General features: G+C 49.6%; 2 protein-coding genes and 1 long non-coding RNA gene across 5 annotated transcripts in view; 2 read left to right on the top strand and 1 right to left on the bottom strand.

The window, feature by feature from the left end:
• The window catches only part of IGSF3 (immunoglobulin superfamily member 3), a 98,335-nt gene extending 81,941 nt beyond the window's left edge, over positions 1-16,394 (top strand). For all 3 annotated transcript variants that reach the window (XM_057720119.1, XM_057720134.1, XM_057720124.1), the window contains 4 exons: positions 3,061-3,471; positions 6,651-7,058; positions 10,908-11,384; positions 13,191-16,394. In XM_057720119.1, the coding sequence (XP_057576102.1) occupies positions 3,061-3,471; positions 6,651-7,058; positions 10,908-11,384; positions 13,191-13,441 (1,547 nt within the window). In that variant the 3' untranslated portion in view covers positions 13,442-16,394. The remainder of the gene's footprint in view (positions 1-3,060; positions 3,472-6,650; positions 7,059-10,907; positions 11,385-13,190) is intronic.
• A 205-nt stretch (positions 16,395-16,599) lies between these two features.
• Positions 16,600-19,804, bottom strand: LOC130844074 (uncharacterized). Its single transcript, XR_009051169.1, has 4 exons — positions 18,699-19,804; positions 18,244-18,263; positions 18,026-18,158; positions 16,600-17,027 (listed from the first exon to the last, which is right to left on the bottom strand). It is a non-coding gene; the product is annotated as an uncharacterized LOC130844074 (long non-coding RNA).
• Positions 19,803-20,923, top strand: part of CD58 (CD58 molecule) — a 45,856-nt gene continuing 44,735 nt past the window's right edge. The window contains exon 1 of the mRNA XM_057720088.1: positions 19,803-19,955. Within this exon, the coding sequence (XP_057576071.1) occupies positions 19,886-19,955 (70 nt within the window). The 5' untranslated portion in view covers positions 19,803-19,885. The remainder of the gene's footprint in view (positions 19,956-20,923) is intronic.

Genomic DNA, 20,923 nt, shown 5'->3' with positions numbered 1-20,923 from the left:
AATCTGGTTCAGAAGGTCTGGGTGGGGCCCAAGCGTCTGCATTGCTAACAAGCTCCCAGGCGACACAGATGCTGCCAGTTCGTGGACAATACTTCATACTTTCAGTAGCACGTTTGCCACTTATATTTGGCAGCTCTTGATCTCGCATGGGGCTTTGAATATGGGACGGAGCCCAGAAACCAAAAAGAAAGGGGCATCGTGAAAATGTACTGCGTGTCTGTTATATACCAAGCTCTGTGCTAAACTCTTTTTGTAGAATATTGCTTTTAAGGTGCGCAACACTCCTCTGAGGGCAATGCTGTGATTGTTCTCATCTTGCAGATGAAAATGCCTATGGTTCTTAAGGGGGCTGGGCTCTCCTAACCCCACGGAGGAACGTGGTGCTGGCAGGCTGCACACCGTCCAGGGCACTGCCGGGCAGGATGCGTGACTGCTTCCTAGTTAGTCGTACACGCTTCTGTCTCCCCTGAGCTTTAGGAAAGGTCCTCCCTGTCCTTGAGATGCGGGAGGAATTTCAGAGCGTAGACGAGGAACTGACCCCTTGTCCACCTGTCAGACATATGCCAGATTTCAAAAATGTCTCTCTTTCAAGCTTTTCAACACTTCACAATATTTTGACGTGGGAAGGAGAAAAAAAACATGGAAATGCTTTGAAACATTTCTCTTCCTTTGGATTCTTGTTCTCAGACCATGTGACTAAGTTGAAGTTTAGTCATAGGAATCCAGTTTAACATATGCAGTTACTATAGCAATGAAGGTTTCCTTAGTAACAGTTGCAAAAATAATCTGGCCCCAATTAATAATACATTTTAAAGCTCTTTCTGCTCTACACTGAACAACCCAGTTTTTTTTGGCTGAGAACCAGATAATTCAGGTGGTGTCATTTGCTCTGATATAGATATAATTTGCATGCGGTGAATCGGGTTGGAAAAGAATGAAAAGGGAGCTGGTTGTTTCAAGTATTAGCGGCATTGGATCTGAAAAGTCGACTGGCAAGCTAATGTGAATCTAGTTTCCAGAGCTCGGGTGCTTGCTGGTAAAGCCTGCCCTGGATTCCCGTGCCCTGGAGGACTTTGTGGGTTTGAAGAAGGGAGAAGGCAGGAGACTGGGCTTGTTCCCCAAAAAAGATGAAACCGGAAGGGCAGGGTCCTGGGCCAGGGGATTTCTCTCAGATGGGTGCCATGTGTGTTCTTGATGGCTTGAGAAGGTCTGTATGTACATGAATTCAGCTCCCTTTGTGAAGAATGTCACCTGATTTAGCACCGGGAAATGCAGGCTCAGAGTTGTTTTTGTAGTCATGGTATTGGGTATCGGATTCTGCCGTTCTTAACTCACTGCATCCTCTCAGCCACTCGGTCAAAACCTTTGTCCGTGGGTTACCCCAGTGTCCAGGTGACAGTCTGGGGCTTTCAGGAGTTCCAATGGCCTTGGTACATGGAACTCAGACCTTAATCCTGTCTTTGCACACTAAGCTGTAAGTGATCCAGTCAGCCAGAGCTGGCAGAAGAGACCCAGGCACAACCAGTGGGCTCACTCCTGTGTCTGGAGCAAGAGACTGACCGGCAGGGGTGCTGGAGGTGGGCCCAGGCCAACCTGCCCTGGCCACCCCTCAGGGCAGGTTCATTGGAGGGAGCCCAGCTCGCTCTCCCTGTCGGGGTCTGTGCCTTTCTTTCTCAGCCGATGAGTGATTTGGTCCTCGACAAGCAAAGTGTAAAGAGAAGGGTGAGGGTGGAATGATGCTTTTACTGTTAGCTCCCTAAGAGGAACTTGGAATTGTGATTTTTTTTCCTTTTTTCTCTTTTTCAGTAGGGGGAGGGTGGTGGGTAGGGGAAGCAGAGCCAAGTATAATAATAATGGAGTGGGTAAGATCTCAGGTTACCTTCATGAGATATATTTCATTAGACCGTGGCTTCTTGCCACCTTAGAGGAGAGCATGGTCATTAGTTAGCGGGTAGGGTGGCCCTCTGGAGTCTGCCCTCCCTTCTGGTTTTGGAGCAGGAGAGTGAGCAGAAGGGGCGGCCGAAGTTGGCTCTGTTCTGTCCCATTGTTTGTCATTTTCTTCTCCGCCTTCTCCCTCCCTCTCCCCCAGGAAGAGCACCCCAGCATCCTCCCACCGCCGGCTGTACTGTATTTTTCCAGCTCACTCTCGTTCACTCACCCACCCACTCACTCACTAATTCACGTAGCCTAGCGAACACTGAGTGAGTGAGTGCTTTCCAAAGCCTGAATCTGGGGGTGCAGTGATGAGAACATCTCCAGGCATGACCGTCTTATTCTTCAGAGCACCCTCAGCACTTAGCCTCATGAGGGGCACACTCTAAGTATTTGCAGAATTAGTGGAGAAAGCTTGATCTCTGCTCTTGGGGAGCTCACAGACTAGAGTGGGAGAGAGATGTGAGGAAAAACAACCTGAGGAAGCGTAAGGGTGCTGATGAAAGCACAGAGGAGGGGCATCTAATCCAGAGGGATGGGAGTGAGGGAGAGGAGGACTAGACAATACTCAGAGAGAAGGGTCAGAGGGGAGATGGTAGGAAACGGGCAGAGAGGACAGCTGAGCAGAGACCGAGCTCAGGGAGAAGCAGCACGGGGAGGTGTGGTGTGGGTGTGATGGGGGAGCCGTGGAGGTGAGTGAGGACAGTTGGGTGAGGGCCAGATCCTGGAGGGACTTTGTACTGTGAAAGGAATTTTTTTCTTTACAGTCTGTAAGCAGTTGGGAGCCATTAAACTTCTTAAGCGGGGAAATGATATGGGCAGGTATGTGCTTTTGCCAGATCACCATGGCAGCCGTGTGATGGCAGGGAGAGCCGGCAGGAGACCAGGAGAGAGGGTGAAGACCTGAGCCGGCTGGGGGGGCGGGGGGGGGGGAGCTGTTTGGGGCGAGATTGGCTCCGCGCTGCTGTCCTCACACCGAGGCGCTTTGGGGGAAGTCAATCAGTGTCTGGTCCCCTAGGAGCCGCACTGGACAAAACCAGGTGGGGAGCCTGGAGGTGGGCCTTGGGATGGGCCACACTTCCCGGAGTGTGTGGTGATTCTGCTGAAATGCCCCCTTTTCCTTTGCAGTGACAAAGCTGCAGGTAAGCAAATCAAAGAGAACCCTCACCCTGGTGGAAAACAGGCCCATCCAGCTGAACTGCTCAGTCAAGTCCCAGACCAGCCAGAACTCCCACTTTGCCGTGCTCTGGTACGTCCACAAGCCCTCGGATGCCGACGGCAAGCTCATCCTCAAAACCACCCACAACTCCGCCTTTGAGTATGGCACCTATGCCGAGGAGGAAGGCCTGAGAGCCAGGCTGCAGTTTGAGAGGCACGTGTCTGGGGGTCTGTTCAGCCTCACTGTCCAGAGAGCCGAGGTCCGCGACAGCGGCAGCTACTACTGCCACGTGGAAGAGTGGCTGCTAAGTCCCAACTATGCCTGGTACAAGCTGGCAGAAGAGGTTTCGGGACGCACGGAAGTCACCGTGAAGCAGCCAGGTAAGGACAGGGGGTGCAGCCAGCCCAGGCCGGTGGGCTGAGGGCAGAGACTGCCTGGCGGTGGCAGAGCTCTGCGGGGTCCACGCTGGATGTGGGTGTGGTACAGAGCGTCGTCCTAGTGCACCAGGCGTCCACCCACTTTACCCAGTGGGTCCTGGTGCTGATGGCGAACTCAGCATCCTCGATGCTGCTGTTACACACAGCATCTTCACCAGCGAGAAGCCCAAGGGGCAGCTGGGGGGTCACAGGGTGCGGCAAGGCAGGATCGCTGGCAGCACCTTGATCTATTTCTGGGTTTGCATTTTGCACCTTGGATCTCAGGCTGGTACCAGCTCCATACCCAAGATTCCTGTCTGGAAGGCATTTTCTGCTTCCCCCTTCTTGCTTACCACCCAACTCCAGCCCAGGGATGAGCCCTTCCTGTCTCTGAACTGAACCACCCCTTGGCCCCCTCTTAGACCCTGTGAGTGGAGCCTTTATTCCATTTATATTCAGCTCCCTGACAGATGGCATCTGACCTCTGCCAGAGCACCGCTCGCGATGGAGAGCTGACTGCCTCCGCAGGCCACAGTTCCACTTTTGGGCAGTCCCAGTTGTTGAAAAGTTCCCCCTCTCTGTAATTTCCCTCTCGGGTTTTAGGTCTGCCCCAGCACAACTCAAGATTAGTCTGAGTCATATCCTGTCAAATATGTGAAGGGAGTACCTGTTCGTCTCCCCTTATCCTTGTTTAAAAGCTAGTTCTTCTCTCCATCCCTCATTCCTGTGTGCCCTAAAGTTTGTTGTTATCACTGCCTGTGCTTCCTGATGGGCTGTGGGATGCTGTGTTGCCACCCTGAGTCCCATATCCATGCCTTTGCTTATGCTATCCTCTCCTCCTGGAGTGCACCTCTCCTGCTGCTTCTCCCCTGTCTTCACCCCATTCCTGACTTTACTCAGCACCACCTCCAAGAAGCCTTCCCTGATTTCTCCTATATCACCAGGGGTTCCATATAAAACACATACTGTAATAATTGTTTTTGTTTCTTCTCCACTATACTGTAAGTGCTTTGAGGACGGTGCTGTGTCTTTGTTTTCTCCATCCTTAATAAATATTGGTTGAATAAGGAATGGATGGTTGCTTTCCTTGACACCCCAGGGCCTTTGTACTTGGTGTTCTCTTAGCCTGGAACGTGTTGACCACAGATGTCCATCTATCTCATTCTTCCTCAGAGAGGCATTCCTAGCTCATTTTAACTAAAATGGCACCCTAGTCACTCTGTATCGCCTTTCCCCAGCCCCTTCACAGCACATGTTACCACCTGGGGTACCTATTCATATATAAGTAATTATGAACTACCTGCATACTTGTGGCAATTCATTTATCATCACTTATTGTGTGTTACTTAGTCATTATATATTTAGATTCACTAGACAGGAAGCCCCATGAATGAGCACAGGTCCTGTTTTCTTCACTACACTATTTTCACGGCTTGTCTCCAAGGAGGCCTCAATAAAAGTTTATTCTGTAAGCAAATGGAACCAGATGCAGAAGTCCAGATGCGGCCTGGCCCATGTCCTTTCCTCAAGATATTGTGTTTCTCATGCTGCCCCAATCCATGGATTCAGGTCAGCCTCATGGTGACATTTCGTGCTGGCCCTTCTAGTGGAAAAAATAGGAAGCTCTGGTCTAAGTGATTCCTGTTGGTATTTCCAGTGACCTATGTCCTGCCTTCAAGCCAGTCCCTGGGGATTTTGAGAACTGAAGGTTGCCATTAGGCCCACAGATGTTCTCTCAGGTTTCTGTTCTTCCTATGTGTTTTCAATTCTGACCGTTTTCCCCATTGGGAGCTCATGGTCACCCCTCCCCCACCCTGTTTCCTCTTAGTCATCATTCTGCCTTTCCCTTTTCTCATTTGTGCTGAAACTAAGAGGTTCTTGGTAGATCCTAAATTTATCAAGGGAATTTCCCTGTTGGAGATTACAGACTCATAGTGAGGTAACGGGGGCAGTGCACAGGGCTCTAAGGGTCCTTGTCAAAACAGTCAGCAAAGTCTCTCTTTATGGGGAATATTAACACTGTCAACAGAAAATTCACAGGACACATTTAAAAGAACGCATTCCCCCGTTTCAGCTGAGATTTTTAGTTTGTGTATTTTTCTCCCCCCACCACCCCGCTTCTTCTAGCAGCACCCCCCCTTATTTTTAATAAGAAAGCATACACTTGTAGAGCTTTTGGAAAATAATAAAAAAGCATAAAGGAAAAAAATAACGTTTCAACCCAGAGACAACCAGAGTTGATATCTTCCCAAGTATATGTTTTCGGAGACTGGTTATTTAAAATATATTCTCTGTTGTTTTTTAATTTTTTTGACCTCTTATGACAAAAGTGAAATAAACGTGCATTATAAAACATTCTGACAGTATTGGATTGGAAAAGTGAAAGTACCTCCTCCTCCTCCTCCTCAGATATCACTCAGGAGGTGTCCTTCTTAGGGGCTGCTGTGCGTTTACAGTTTCATAGCTTTTTAACCCCTCTGGTCCAGAGAGGCTTTTTTGGGCCCTTTATGAAATTGCGAGTATGTGATCAGAGTGTACCATGTTTAATGACACTTTTTCTCTGGAGGAGAATCTGATTGGCTGAGATTTCAAACCACCATCAATACCAGTCTTTTCTTTACTGATGTCAGATCAGTTCTGTTCCCACCTTGAGAGGGAACCGTGTGAGGTTTTTTTTTGGTAAAGTAAAAAACACAATTCTTAGGGCCAACTGGTGAACATATTAAACTGGCTTTCCCCTGCAGTTCTTTTGAGGTTGACAGCCTAGCATATTCAAGTCATCATGTAGTCAGTTTTAAAACTTTGCTCTTCCAGCAGGGTTCTCACCATGCCCTTCCCAGCCACCCCCTCCCCTTGGCCATACCCTGTGGTCTGCTGTCACTTGGACGTGGAGTCATCTGTGCCTGCTTGTCCTCTCCTAAGCATCTGAACTGATGACAGTTATAAGTTAGGGGGCAGCTGTTACCGTAACATCGAACTCCTCGAAATTCAGGCACTCAGACTCAACAATCAAGAACTCGGCATGTTCAGGATGCGCCGTCCTCCTGCGTTTGGAAGGCACCCACTCACGTCCACTGGGAAAGGGCGCGTGCAAGCGGCTCGCTGTTTTCTTGTCAGTGACATCTCTTTTCTTGCCTTTGCAGACAGCCGCCTGAAGCTCAGCCAGGCGCAGGGCAACCTGTCGGTTCTGGAGACGCGGCAGGTGCAGCTGGAGTGTGTGGTCCTGAACCGCACGAGCGCGGCCTCACAGCTGCTGGTGGAATGGTTCGTGTGGAAGCCCAACCACCCGGAGCAGGAGACCGTGGCCCGCCTGAGTCGCGATGCAACCTTCCACTACGGAGAGCAGGCGGCCAAGAACAACCTGAAGGGCCGGCTGCACTTGGAGAGCCCTTCCCTGGGCGTGTACCGGCTCTTCATCCAGAACGTGGCAGTGCAGGACAGCGGGACCTACAGCTGCCGCGTCGAGGAGTGGCTGCCCAGCCCTGGCGGCACGTGGTACAAACGAGCAGAAGACACCGCTGGCCAGATGGCTGTTCGAGTCATGCGACCAGGTGAGAGTTAATGGTCCCAGGCCTCTGCTCCCTTCGGTGGTTCCCTTCTAAGTATGATATTTTATGTGCTGCATAAAATTAGTTCATTTCAAAATGAACTAATTGTTAATTAAATTAATACAGTTAATTAGTTACTTGCAGTTAAGTATATGAGCATTTACGTTTTACACTTGTATTCACAATTGTCTGAGATTTTTTTCCCCTTGTGAATGGAAAGTTGCACATCTGGCTTTGGCCTAAGGTGGTTCTATTTCTTAACCGGAATAGCATCTGTCAGTTACTTATTACAGAGCCTAGAATATTTTCTTTTTAAAGAATACATTCAGATTCAGACAGGGGGAAAAACATCTTGAAACGGTAGCCATGTGGCTCAGAAAACTCAGCTTGTGGATTTGTAGTGGAAAAGAATTGATTCACATGGTCTAAATAGAAAATGAAGTAGCTGCAGCCTTTAGACTCTCACTTCCTAATAATTTTATTGGTACTAATGACTATTCTGTGTGGCCTTATGCTTTTCTTTATTGTTGCTTCTAAAGTACCCAAATGCACATAATTACTGGGTAGAAGTGTTCCACATTCAAACACATAATTAAAGCAGAGATGTTCAGGATTCCTGTGTCCTCCGAAACATCACATCTTCATTCATTCAAATCAGAGCACGAAGTCAGTGATTCCCCTGAAGGACATGCAGCGGAAATGCACTGTGACCTCCATCCAGGGGAATGCTTTGTCTTGTGTTCCAAGCATCCCGCGGTGGTGGGGAGGAGGGGTTCTGTTTGTGGTCGTTGGAAGCTTTCATAATGTTTTCACATCTAAGTAGAGTAGCTCTTTCTGTTGGTGGAATCCTGGAGCTTCATGGTTATCCCCGCCCCACATGTCACAGAACACACTTTGGGGAGTGTATGCGGCCTTTGTTACAGGCGAGGGACATTATCTCTCTCTTCCTTGTCTTGCCTAAGCTGGAGGGGAAATTTGAGCTTTCTTCTGCTTTCGCCCTTGATTACACGCTACCGCGTGTCTTTTTCCAAAGGTAAACGGTAGATACTGCAGCTGAACTTCCTCCTCCTCCACCTCCCACCCATTTTGCAGATCCCCACACTGAGGCCCCAGGCAGTGTGGGAGGAGGCAGCCAGCTGCATCCCAGCCCCACTGAGGCAGTTTATGTTCAGTCTTCACAGCAACCCCGAGGCGTAGGTTTTACTTTCGAGGGAACTGAAGCCTGAAGAGAAGCGTGCTGCACAGCCAGTGCGTCAAGCAGACTGGGTGGTTGCCCAGGTTTCCCTCCTACCACACTGTGTGCTTACAACGTGGCGCTAAATCTGTAACCTCTGGTCCACCTGGATCAGCCAGTCCAGCAGCCTGAATCAACCAGCCCTCCTCCCTCTCTCCCTCCCTTCCTCCTTTCCTTTCCTGATTATATAAGGTGATCATGCTAATAATCAAGCATTTGGAAAACAGAAACATATAGTTTTGAAAAGAAAAGTTCTCTGTAATCTCACTACCTGCATATCTTCAGGTTCCCTCTGTCTCTCTCTCTCTAAACGAGGTCAGGATCTTACTGTTTTATGTGATTTTTTTTTCCCCAGCATTCTTCCATGAGCCTTTCCCCATGTCACTGAAAGCATTTCATGTCCACCGTTTTTACTGATAGCATAACATTCATTATGTAGATGTACCTCAGAGCTTTTTTACTGAGATTGAAGTTGAACATATAGAAGACTTGAAATAGAAGAGCTCTAAAAGTTGGGTTAAGAATCACCTTGCATTGCTTAGGGGAGACCATAGCATGAAATATACGAAGTGAAGGACTATCCTGGGTGAGATTGTAGCTGAGTAGATTAGTAGTTGTGTTTGGCTCACTGGGGAAGAGAGAGAACCGCATTCCTCACCCACAGGCCAGAGTCGCTGGTCAGGGTCACAGTATGGGAGCATCAGTGTGACCTCTGGGAGGCACAGGGATGGGCTTTTTTCTTGTGGCGTACCCATAGAAAAGGAAGGGAAGAGTGTTAAAGGCTGACCAGGGAGATGGTTCGGCCTCTTCTAGAAGGGAACAGACACGGGAAACCAAGTTGGTAGAGAGGTGTGTTAAGGGGAGGGGGCTTGTAGGAAGGTGGAAATTAACTTTATGCAAAAAACTGAGTCAGTAACAGAGACAGGGCACGTGAAGGGGCCCTGAAAAATTATGAGCTTTAGACGAGAAGACAGCAAAGGGAGAGTAGGTAGGAAGAGGCCCCTCTGGGGTACTGCATGTCCCACGGTCCGTGACCACCTTGCCATGAGGGGTCCATTGCCTCACTCTGGCCGCTGCAGCCTTTCTTTCTGTTGGCACAGTAGCCATGCTGCCCGGAGGGATAAGCCGATGAGCGAGGGAGCTTGAATTGCCTGTGAACTGATTTCCTGTCCTGCTGAGTTCCACCCTCCAGCATCTCCCCTCACCCCCTTATCCCACCCCCGGTGATAGCTGGGCTGATGTACCGCCCCGCCACCTATAGCTGCTGCCTCAGCTTGCGTGTCCAGCCGTGCACGTGAGGTTTCAGGTGTGCCGGGGGTGTGTGGAGGGGCTTGGGAAAACCCCACGGAAGCGGTGGGAAACAGCTTTGCGTTCACCTGCAAGCCAATTCGGCCAATTCATTGAAAGCCCAGGACAATACTTGGGAAATGCTCCTATTTGGTCATCATCCAAGTAGAATCCGATTTGGTCTCTCTACTCTTGTTGATGCTACATTGGCATCTTTCATGAGCATTTCATAAACAGAGCCAAAGGGAGGCCTAAAAGGAGGCAGGGAGTGAATTACTTATTTAGAACCTACCCCAGTGAGCCAAAACCCGCAAAAGAAAGAAACAGATACACCGTCTGGTGGTGTCTGGGATATGATTTACCTGCTCAGGTATCTATCTCTCTGTGGCCCGTCTGCATCTCCCACCTCTGTCAGGAAGACACTGTCCGTGTTATCCTCCTGGGGGTCTGTGCTCAGGGTGAGGGGCCCTTTCAGATTTATAGTCTGTTGTTTGGCTTCAATCCTTGGAGAATATTTACCCCCTTGGGTTCCCTATGGTGTAGGCAACAATCTACATGCACACGGTTTAACTTCAAAAGCTGCTGATGGGGTGAATTCGTTTCCAAGGGCTGCCATAACAGATTAGCACAAATTTTGTAACTAACTTCAAACAACAGAAATCTGTTCTCTTACAGTTCTGGAGGCCAGAAGTGTGAAATCAAGGTGTCATCAGGGTCCTGCTCCCCCGAAGGTTCTAGGGGGGAGTCCTTCCTTGCCTCTTCCAGCTTCTTCTGGCCCCGTGTATCCTGGCTTGTGGCTGCATCACTCCATTCCCTGCCTCTGCCTTCCTGTGTCTCTCTGTGCCCTCTTCTTTTCTTATATTTTGACCTGCCCAGAAGTATAAGCGCATCTTAATTAATTACATCTGCAAAGACCCTATTACCAATTAAGGAAATTCAGAGGGTCCAGGTGGACATGAATCTGGGGGGACACTGTTCAACCACTACAAGGGGTTACAGTGAAAATAAGTGTCCCTCCCTCCCCAAGCTAGCATCTGTGTTACCAGCTCCTCGTGCATTCTTCACAGATATTCACGCAAATGTAAACAGATCATATGTCAGAAAACTTATTTTTTATTTTCTTCTGCTCGATGATATGTAGAGTACACGGTGTGCTGTAGTATAGCAGTTTTTCTTGAATCTCCTTCCGCCTCTCTGCACACAACGCCCCCTCGTTCCTTTCAATAGATGCATAGAATTCTCTTGTATATTACTATATTACTAAAACGTATTTCGTGGTGGACATTTAGGTTGTTTTGAGCAGAAATTAAAACAGCCTCATCTCCCCCCAGATGCCGCCCTGCAGGTGGACACGGTGGTCCCCAACGCCACGGTGTCCGAGAAGGCAGCTTTCCAGCTGGACTGTAGCATCGTGTCTCGCTCCAGCCAGGACTCCCGCTTTGCTGTGGCCTGGTACTCCCTGAGGACTAAAGCTGGAGGGAAAAGGGACAGCCCTGGCTTGGAAGATGGGGAGGAGGAGGAGGAGGAAGTGGAGGAGGAAGAGGAAGAGGACCCCACAGAGCGGATGGCCCTGCTAAGCGTGGGCCCAGATGCTGTCTTTGGCCCAGAGGGCAGCCCCTGGGAGGGCAGGCTTCGCTTCCAGAGGCTCTCCCCACTACTCTACCGGCTCACAGTGCTGCAGGCAAGCCCCGAGGACACGGGCAACTACTCCTGCCGTGTAGAGGAGTGGCTGCCCAGCCCTCAGAAGGAATGGTACAGGCTGACGGAGGAGGAGTCAGCCCCCATTGGCATCCGTGTTCTGGACACAAGTGAGTTTTTCCAGTTTTCAGGGGAAGGATGTCACTGTTGATTCCAACTATCAGGAAGATAAAATCAGAGCTTGATGGTGGGCCGCTAAGCAGTTTTCTTGCCTGTTACGGGCATTTAGGATTTGGCATACCCGTTCATATAACTGACCCTTGATTGCCCTTGTGAGAAATAGGGATGGGAATTAAAGTGATAATATACCCTCTAATCTTTATAGTAAGCTTGATGCTCCAGCAGATTCAATTTTAGTTAGATTTCATTATAGAAGTATATTGTTAGATGTTACCTTGTTACTCGTTAGAATAACTTAGTCTCTTTTTAGCACATCAGCAACATAAGAGGGAGAAAACATGAAGTCTGAGTACCTCACTGTCATTCTCGCTTTTTCTCAAGTTCCTGGGTCATTTTTATTTTGGAGGGTAGCTTGCAGGACTAGGTGGATCTTGCATGGTCAGTTGGGAGGACCAGCCTAGAAGGGCAATGACGTTACAGGGCATCAGGAAAGAGCTTAGCAGCAGCTCTACGTAGCCAGCAGCTGTTGCTACAGAATGGTCCAGAACCCAGTGTTTTCATCATACCGAGGCACTCATGAACGGAGACTGGAGTAAATACTTGCTGACCTCAATTATTAGTTCTAACAAGGAACTCTTTTGGTTGGCCTTCTGTCAAAATGTGGAATTTATCAGACGGAAAGTGGTGTGTTTGTTATAGTCGAATTAGCCTATGATGCAGAAATTAAAAACTGACTGAAAAATTTCAACTTCTTTTCAATCATGACATTTTATCAGATAATTCTGAGTTTTGGTCAGCTTGTTCTTTGATAACTCCTGTTTATTAGCAAGAACCTTATGAAATTGAGGTTTTGTTGGTCGAAAGTGGTTGATATCACCAATCTCATACACTTTGGAAATCTAGGTATATGTGTAATAAGTGTGTGTGTTAAATTTTCTTAATAATACTGATGAGCAACAGCTATGCAATAGAAAGGAAAACAAACAAAAAAACAAAAACCCTAAATTGTGCTTAGACCCCGTAACAATCTGCTGAATAACCCACTGTCATAAAGTACAAGGGAAGGTGTTTAGACCACATTTTACCTGCCCATTGTAGCTGTCCAAACATAGTAAACTTCATAGAATACAGAGATCTTCCAGCAGCCTTATTTTACAGAGAAAATGCAGCCTCCCAGAGCCCAGGCTTCTGTCACAGAGCAGTCCTCGATGAGGTCAGGGGTGCGAGGTTTCATTCCCCTCTGTATCCAGGAATCACTAACACTGCGTTCTGTGCAACCACAGTACACTGCAGACATTTGTAAGTGGTCCATAATGACTTTTTAATTGATAACATTAATCAAATGGGCATCATTTCTGGTAAAACTGCTCTCAGAAGCTGGAGGGTAGAGACTGTGTTCTATCCCAAAGAAGGACATTGGCAGCAGAACTAAGTGCAAAGGGACAGGTAAAGTACAATCAGGAAGGAGGTTCAGGCTGAAGTGGAGCCAGTGTCGTCACCATCCCAGATACAGTTGAGTTCACAATCAATAAATTACACTTTCTTATGTGGCTTTCCAAGCAATAATACTGACTCACAGTGGGAAATGGAGGTATGGCATTGTTTGAACTTCCAGCTGTGAATTGGAAGAGATGCGATTGTGAGAACAAGAATACAAGGGTTGTCTGCCCTCCATTAGTAGCAGGAGCGGAAAGACAGGGTGAGTGCTTCCGTGGAGTTGGGTGGGGTGTTTGGGAGCGAGCGATAGTCCAGATTCTCAGCCCTCATTGTCTTGTCTCCCTCTTGGTCCTTTTCAGGTTCCAGCCTGCAGTCCATCATCTGCTCCAACGATGCACTCTTCTACTTCGTCTTCTTCTACCCTTTCCCCATCTTTGGCATCCTTATCATTACCATCCTGCTGGTGCGCTTCAAGAGCCGGAACTCCAGCAAGAACTCCGACGGGAAGAATGGGGTGCCCCTGTTGTGGATCAAGGAACCACACCTCAACTACTCCCCCACTTGCCTGGAGCCCCCTGTGCTCAGTATCCACCCAGGAGCCATAGACTAAGGGGACCCCTGATGGTCATGAGCCATGGAGGAGCTGAGGCTCTCCCCGCTGCCTCTTGGTCCACAGTCAGACAGCGGACAGCACCCGGCCTCTGGGGTGCTCTCACAGAACACGGTCGGACTTGAGAAGTGTTCCGGGTCGCCGATCAGTCAGAGGCGGACTGCCTCTAGGTGGCAGTGTTGGTTGGTTAGCTATTTTCAAGCAGAGGCACCATCCTGCCGAATTAGGTTTCTTGTTTTTTGTTTTTGGTAATGTGGTGAGTAGCTCCCGGTGCCACGTCTACTCGCTGATTTATATAGTATTCTCAAATATAGATGTTACAGGGGGTTCTTATTCTTTGTAAGGGACTCTTTTTTCAATCCCTTTGGTTTACCCTTTTTGGATTCTGTAATGTTGTGGACGAATTATTCTTAAATACAGCTGATGGCGAAAGGAAGGATGAACTTTATAGCGCAAAGGAATCTTTTCCAAGACGTTTTTTTGTTTTTGCACACTTGAAAATGCCACCCATGGATCAAAATATACCCAAACACTTTTTACTTCCTTAATGAGACTTGAAAATTCTGTGTAGTGTGGGCCCAATTTGTATGTTATCTTTTCCCTCAGCTGGAGTTGTTGGAACCACTTTGCAGTCAAGATGAAAGCATTGAATTTTGCTTCAAAGAACTGTATGTACAAGATAAACCCTGCATAACCCCACTAGGAGTAGATAGCGCCCAGCCTAGCCTCTCTGTCGGGGAGGCAGTAGGCTTCACCCCAGCCTTGCCAAAAAGTAAGCAGACTTTGTTGGAGAACAAGTGAGACGCTCCAGACAGCACACACTTTGCAAGCTAATGTGGGCAGAGGGCTGCTTTTAGCAGCTACTGACTTTCAGATTGCTCAAAGTCGGCGGTTAGTGAAAGAAGGAAATAAGTCTGGTTGTCGGCATGGTCTGTTCTGCAAGGGCAGTTTCCAACTGATAACTGTGAGCAGGTGGGCTTCTGTTTTCAGGTGCTTTGCCAATCCCTTAAGGGAAAGTGGCCAGTGAGCCTGGAAAGGGGCCAGGGCTGAGCTGAACACACAGGGCCCAAGCAGCCCCCACATGCACTGTTGGGGGGCACTGGGGCCGGCTGACAACTAAGGTTCACGGACACGGGGACAGTCAGCCAGCAGTGGGAGGGGGCTTTCCAGAGCCTGGCGTTGGAGAACAGGGAGGAATAACTGCCTCCCCAGAGGTATGAATACTAGATTTTCCTTCTTCCTTCCAATTAGGTTTTTCTCAAAGATGTTGATGTCTTTCTTCTGGGCCATTTGACCTGCACCTCACTGCCATAAGAACACGTGCCCAGGGGAGACCCGGCCGCAGCCCTTTGTAATCCTTGCGGATTACCTCATCTCAGCAGAAAGTGATCACATGCCTTTGTGGATTTTTCACCCTTCCCTTTCTTAGATCTTGTTTGTGGCTTTAGGTGATTTGGTTGTTCATTGTCATGGCACCTTTTTATTTGAATGCCCCTTAAAGCCCAGTGAAGGCCATTGTCACCTGGTATTTTACACTTGTTGGGCAGGATGCTGGGCTCCAGGGCATCATCGGTTCCAGGTGTTTCCTTTTGCTCGTTCCACGAAGATGTTTTTCTGCCCTGGCTCTCTCATATTTTACTGGCCCAAAGTGCCATCTCCCTTCCTTATGAACGTACAGCTTGAATCCCAAGGGAGTTCCCACTTTGGAAAAAAAAGCCTCCAGGGATTCTGGAACTAAGTCTAACCAGAGAGATTAGTGTGAAACCCTGTTCTGAGACTGAACAGGCTCCAGGGGAGGCTGTAGGATTCCCAGGCCACGTGGGTGCTGATCCTTACTGGGGTCTGGGCACGTGCAGGGGGCCTTGGTGCTCCGCAGGTGCTTTGATGTTGTCACAGCCAAGGGGAAGCAAGACGGTTGCCCAACCATTTTCTGAGGGGCTTACGCAGGCTGCCTTCTCTGCCTCCCAGATACACCAGTCCTCTCCTGTGAGACTGTGTAGGCACCGCCACCTGAATCCCACCAAGGCCTCATGTGGTCATCCCCATTTCTTGTGCTGCATCGCTGTAGTGGTACAGAACGGGCACAGTGATGAGGAAATAAGGTGGTCTTTGGCCCTGTTTCTTCATTTCAGGGTGTGGGCTTTCAAAGGGAAATTGCTGGCCCTAATTCATAGACTGGGTCAGTGCAGGAAGATGATGTCCTTTCCCCTTGTGTGAACGCGAAGATGCCTGAGGGTTGGCTGGAACTGGGATGCATAATGAAGATTTGAGTTTGGTTCACAGAAAGAAGAGAAGCCAGTGCTGCACAGAAATAAGTGATGCACTTGCAGGAGATTTGAAAGGAAAAAAAGAAACCGAAGCCAGTATTTTAATAACTGTTTTTTTGGTTTGTTTGTTTTTTTCTGTGTATTTTCTGTTGGGCTGGGGGATGCTGTCAAAGGGTGAGCTTTTCAGCTTTCTGTGAAAATCCCCAGGACCTTCTTTCTTTGGCCATTTCTATGGAAATGTGGTGTCACATGAGTGGTAATGGTGGCCTCCAGTGGCTGGGAGACTTCATTGCAAGTTACCTGCAGGAGAGACCTGGAGAGGAAAACTGCCAACTGCTCTCTCGACTTACCAACATCTACGTTGTAGTTGTAGCATTAATGAAAAACAACAGTGTGCTAGGCCCATTCCGGGACGTGGATATGACCACACCCTCTTTCCCCAGGGCGTTTCTGTAGCAAGTTTTCATATTCTTTGCAAACAATGGTTTCTCTGCATTAACTGTTGAAGAAAAAAAAAAAAAAAGCGGTAGGGTAGGCAAACTACCCATGCATGATGTAGAGAGCTGTTGATTTGTTTTTGTTTTTTTTTAAAGGAAAACTATTTGTAAGATGTTGCACTAAAATGTTTTATATACACTTCAGAGACTTGTAGTAAATTATGTTGAAAATATGGCTGTTTACACTGACTGCAGTCCACTGTGCTTCTTTCTCGTCACTTACTCAGCTACTCTTGTCTACAGAACTGTGCCCTGGGGGCCTGGAGTTCTGCCCCTGATTTTGGCTTCCTAAGCTCGGGATTTGTGAGTTTCGGCCTTTATTATCACCCCCCCCCCCCCCCCCCCCACCAAGTGGCGCCTTTGTACAAGTAACAAAAAACACTCCTTTCTCAAGACACTTTACTATCAGCTGCTGCAAATGTATATATATCACATATGCATACATACATACACATCTACCCTGACTGTCAAGGCCAGAGTTTTGCACTGCTCAACACACAGGCCTGGAGGCCTGATAGGCCAGTTCAGAATCTAGCTTTTTTTTGGGTGGGGGTGGGGAGATAGGATGTAGTAAGAGGAGACCGATAGAGCAGGAGAGCAGGAACATGGAACAGCGTTCTCCCTGGTCTTGGCAGCAAGACCACACCATCTTCCTCAAACTCTGTAGTATCGTCCTGACCGTGAACCGCTCAGCAAGGCTTTTCCAGGATGGAGGAGAGCGCAGGAGCTGCTCATTCCTGTGCAGTGAGCCCACACAGCACACCCATTTCTGTTCCCTGTATAACTCAGGCGCTGGGAGGTTTTGGGGGAAGTTCACCACATCTGCAAATTGAGAAGAATGGTACAATGATTAAAGCTACAGCAGCGCCACGTAATTAGTCAGAACCCATCTGTAATTCTTTAAAATTCACAGAATACGTGAAAGGAACTAGATGGAGGTAAAAGGCAGAAGGAGGTACTTCCTTTTCTTTTTCTTCTTTTTAAAACTCAAGCCTTTCAAAGGCTTTAATACGTGCCTTCCTCTGCTCCCCAGCCCCATCTGCTGCATCCTTATCAACTTCTTGCAGCTGCTGGCTTGGTCAGGAGTTGAAATGTGACGATTTATCTCTTGGGTCCCCAGAATGGTTCCATGTTAAGTCTTGTGTATTATTTTTGCCTGATTTTTTTCCAAATGCTCTCTTTCTTCCAGGGAACAATTTAAAAAGGGAAACAGCATTATGGACTAAAGATTACCACCACCACCCCTCCACGCCCTTGGTGCAAATCTGCCCAGTGTTTGTATAAATGAAGTGAATATACACTTCCGCACGGGGCAAGGGCGATTTTCACGTATTCAGGATTAGAAGCAGTGATTTGCTCCGTCTTTCTAGGATTCCTAAGCTTCCTGGGTGTCGTTCCAAGCTTGGCAAGAACTAGAGCCAGAGAATCAGAGTGACATGCTGGGAAGAGCGGCAGCCCATCCATGCCACATGAGCGGGCTGAACGAGCACTCCTTTCTTCCCTTCTAGTCCATGATTCTTTACAGCGGACGAGCAGATAAAGTTCACCTCTCAACACTGGTCACAGGATGTAAAATACATCCAGCCCTCCTTTTGGTGGCCAGTCCTCAGTATATGGATAGGGCCTTTTTGGCTATCTGCCTAATGCATTGCAGGTCCAGCCTTTCTGAGCCACTTTTGATTAATGAAGTCTGACCAGGCATATAAGTGCTTCTAACAACGTATGTTGGAAGCACAGCATTTCTCTTAATGAAAGAGCTGGCACCCTTCATTGGCCAGAGAAGCGGCCAACTAAGGAAGACCTAATGAACCATTCCTTACCTGATACCTGGTGACCATGACCTGAGGAATACTTCCCAGCCCCAGGTAACTGGGCAGTCCTTTCCTCGGCCCTGCTCTTGAGGGGGTTGACAGATTTTGCTGGCCAGTCCAAGCAGTAGTATGGCTGCCCATCCTGTAAGAAAGGGTAAGAGTGGTACTTTGGACTTAGTCTTCGTTGGACTTCCAGTTCTGTGCCTTACTGTGTGCAAGTCACTTACCTTCTCTGAGCCTCAGTAATCTGTAAAAAGGAGGACAGCAATAAGATGAAATTAATGCAGGTAATGCACTTAACACAGGGCTTGGCTCATAGTAAGTGCTCAACAGATGTTTGCTGTCATATCACTTCCCAGCTCAAAAACTTTAAGGGGCTCTCCAGTGTTTCAAGGTCTGATCCCGTCTTATATTTCCAAGTTAGCCCGAGTTCTTACCAGCCCAGAGCAGAGGAGAAACTTGATCTTCTCACATTTTGTGCTATATACTCTACCTGCCTTATGTATCTAATATCTTCAGGTGATGGAGGATGTCTAAGGGTAGCTGGCTTTGTGGTATAGAACAGCAGTCCCAGAAATTTCACGGGATATAGACACCTTTTACAGTCCCATGGCTAACTTAAGAATTAATTTATGAATTCTTAGTGTAGTTCAAGGGTCTTGAGTGATTTGGGGGTCCCCACCTGAGCATGATGGTGATGACAGCAACAGTCAAGTACCCTTCCACCGCTTCACAACTGGCAGATATGTTGGTGTTTGTTAGGACAACAGAGAGTCCCGCTTACGGGTCCAGTTCATGGGAGGAGTTTCCTGCTCACAGGGTAAGGAAGAATTCCCTGGACTGCAATGGCTGAGCAGTGGTCATTCTGGTGCTTCTGACTGAAAGAAAGGGGGCTGATGGGGAGGCTGACGCCAGGAGCTGGTTCTGGGAATACAGTAGTAATTGAGTCTGGGATCAGATGGATTTGAGGGGGACTAGCCAATAAGATGGGGAGTTCCAAGTGCCCGCCGCAGCTTGAAGGAGAGAGATTTGGGGAGGTCAAGCAGTGAAGGAGTAAACAGCCTGACTCCCCAGCCTGAGGGCAAGTCCATGGTAGAGTAGGAGGAAGAGTGAAACAAAGAGGAAACGGAGAATGGAAAAACCCAAGGCTGGAAATCCCGGCTCCAGGTAAGGAAGTGTTGGGGTGGGGGCCAGTCTTAAGGAAAAGGAGAATGAGGAGAGACAGGCACTTAAGGGGGGTGGTGGGGGGGTAGTGTTGGGACCGCACCAGGGAACCCCACAAGTTCTAGCAGTTGTCCAGAATGCTGCCCCGTTTCCTTTTGTTTTAATATTTGAGGAAAGAGTGGTTCAGGGGAGCCGTCCCGTCCAGCGTCTTAATAGCAAAGTAACTGGCAGGAAAAGCAAGACTCTGCGCTGCTACAGCTGCTGGAAAGCGCTAAAGGCATAAAGCGCTTCAGAACCTCCCCTGTCCCAGCAGAGTTTCGCTGTCACCTCCAGCCTAGTGGGGCGTGATTTTCGGGGAGCGACAGTCCGATACCCCCAGCTATGGGGGGCGCCTCCATCACGTTCCAAGTGCCAAGGAAAAGTGCGGGAGGTGCGGGAGGAACGGGGATAAACCGGGTTGTAAAAATGCAAGCCACTTTGGGGGGAGAGCTTTCCACAGATTATAGCGGGAGGCGACGGAATGGCAGGACTTGGGCCCAGACCGCGATTTCGGGAAGGGCGAAAGGACGCGCTCCCAGACGTCATCCTGCGAGCTGGACGCGCGGGGCGGGGCGCGCGGGGCGGGGCGCACCGCGGGGCGGGCTCTCCCGGGCAGGCCTAGGCGACGCCCTCTGGGTCCCTCTCGCAGAAACTGGCCCGTCCGCCATGGCCGCGGGGAGCGCCCCGGGGTGGGCCGTGGGGGCCCTCGGCGTCGTCTGCCTGCTGCTCCTGTCTGGTGAGTGGAGGCCTCCCGCGGCAGCCCGCGGAGACCGGCAGCGCGGGGTGTCAGTGGCCCCAGGGCTCCGGGGCCGGGTCGACGGGCGCGGCCCGAGGCGGCTGCAAGTTGGGGTGATGGGGGTGGCCGGGGGGCGGCCCGCGCGCGGGACCTGGTCGTGTCATCCACAAGTCTCCCTAGGGCGGTCCGCAAGAAACTTGGCCCGCAGGCTCCGAGGCTTGTTTGGTTAGAAGAGGGACGGGACTCCGTCTCGTTCGCATCCCCTGCGCGCTCGCCTCCCGCTGGGGATCCTTCTTAACCCCCACGACCCCCGATCTCCGCTCGTCTTCCACCCCGCGTTCCTCCGGAAGGGGTGCGTTTTCTGTGCGACTCAAGTGCCTAAGTTACTACTTCCCGCCCGAGACGCCGTCGCCCAGAACTTGGGCGGGACTTTTTACACCGCTTCCGCAGCCCGCGGGCTCGTCCGGGCCGGGCCTCCGCTCGCCACAGACCGCGCGGTGTGCGCTCCTGTCGGCCTCCCGGCTGCGGCGGGCGCGCTGCGGCCAAAGCCAAGTCCACCAGCGCTCGCGCCCGCGCCCCGGCGGAGGGCGGCGGTTCAGAATTGCCCTGCAGCGGGAAGGCAAGGGCCTCAGTTGGGAATTCCTAAGTAGTGGCGGCCGGTGCCCCTTCTCCCTGCCTTCCGGAACATAAAAGGACTAACGCGTGAGTGTCTAGGACTGTGTTCATCCCTTTCACACTTCTTCAGCTAAATCGTCCCGACAGCGCCATGAAATAAGTATCTTTGTCTCCATCTTTACCTCCCCACCCTTATCAACCGCTCCCCACATAGGCCCCTAGTTAAGTCATAACCAAACCCCTGAAGCATAGTAACAACCCGTTTAACTAGTACTTCTTTCCTTGGGATTGTCCACTGCCGGCCTCGTAGCGCACACACGCCTGATTCGCCTTCCCTCTCCACCCTGCGTTCA

This window comes from Hippopotamus amphibius, chromosome 1 (assembly GCF_030028045.1).
Source record: "Hippopotamus amphibius kiboko isolate mHipAmp2 chromosome 1, mHipAmp2.hap2, whole genome shotgun sequence".
NCBI lineage: Eukaryota > Metazoa > Chordata > Mammalia > Artiodactyla > Hippopotamidae > Hippopotamus > Hippopotamus amphibius.
This window is presented reverse-complemented; position numbering and strand designations above follow the sequence as displayed.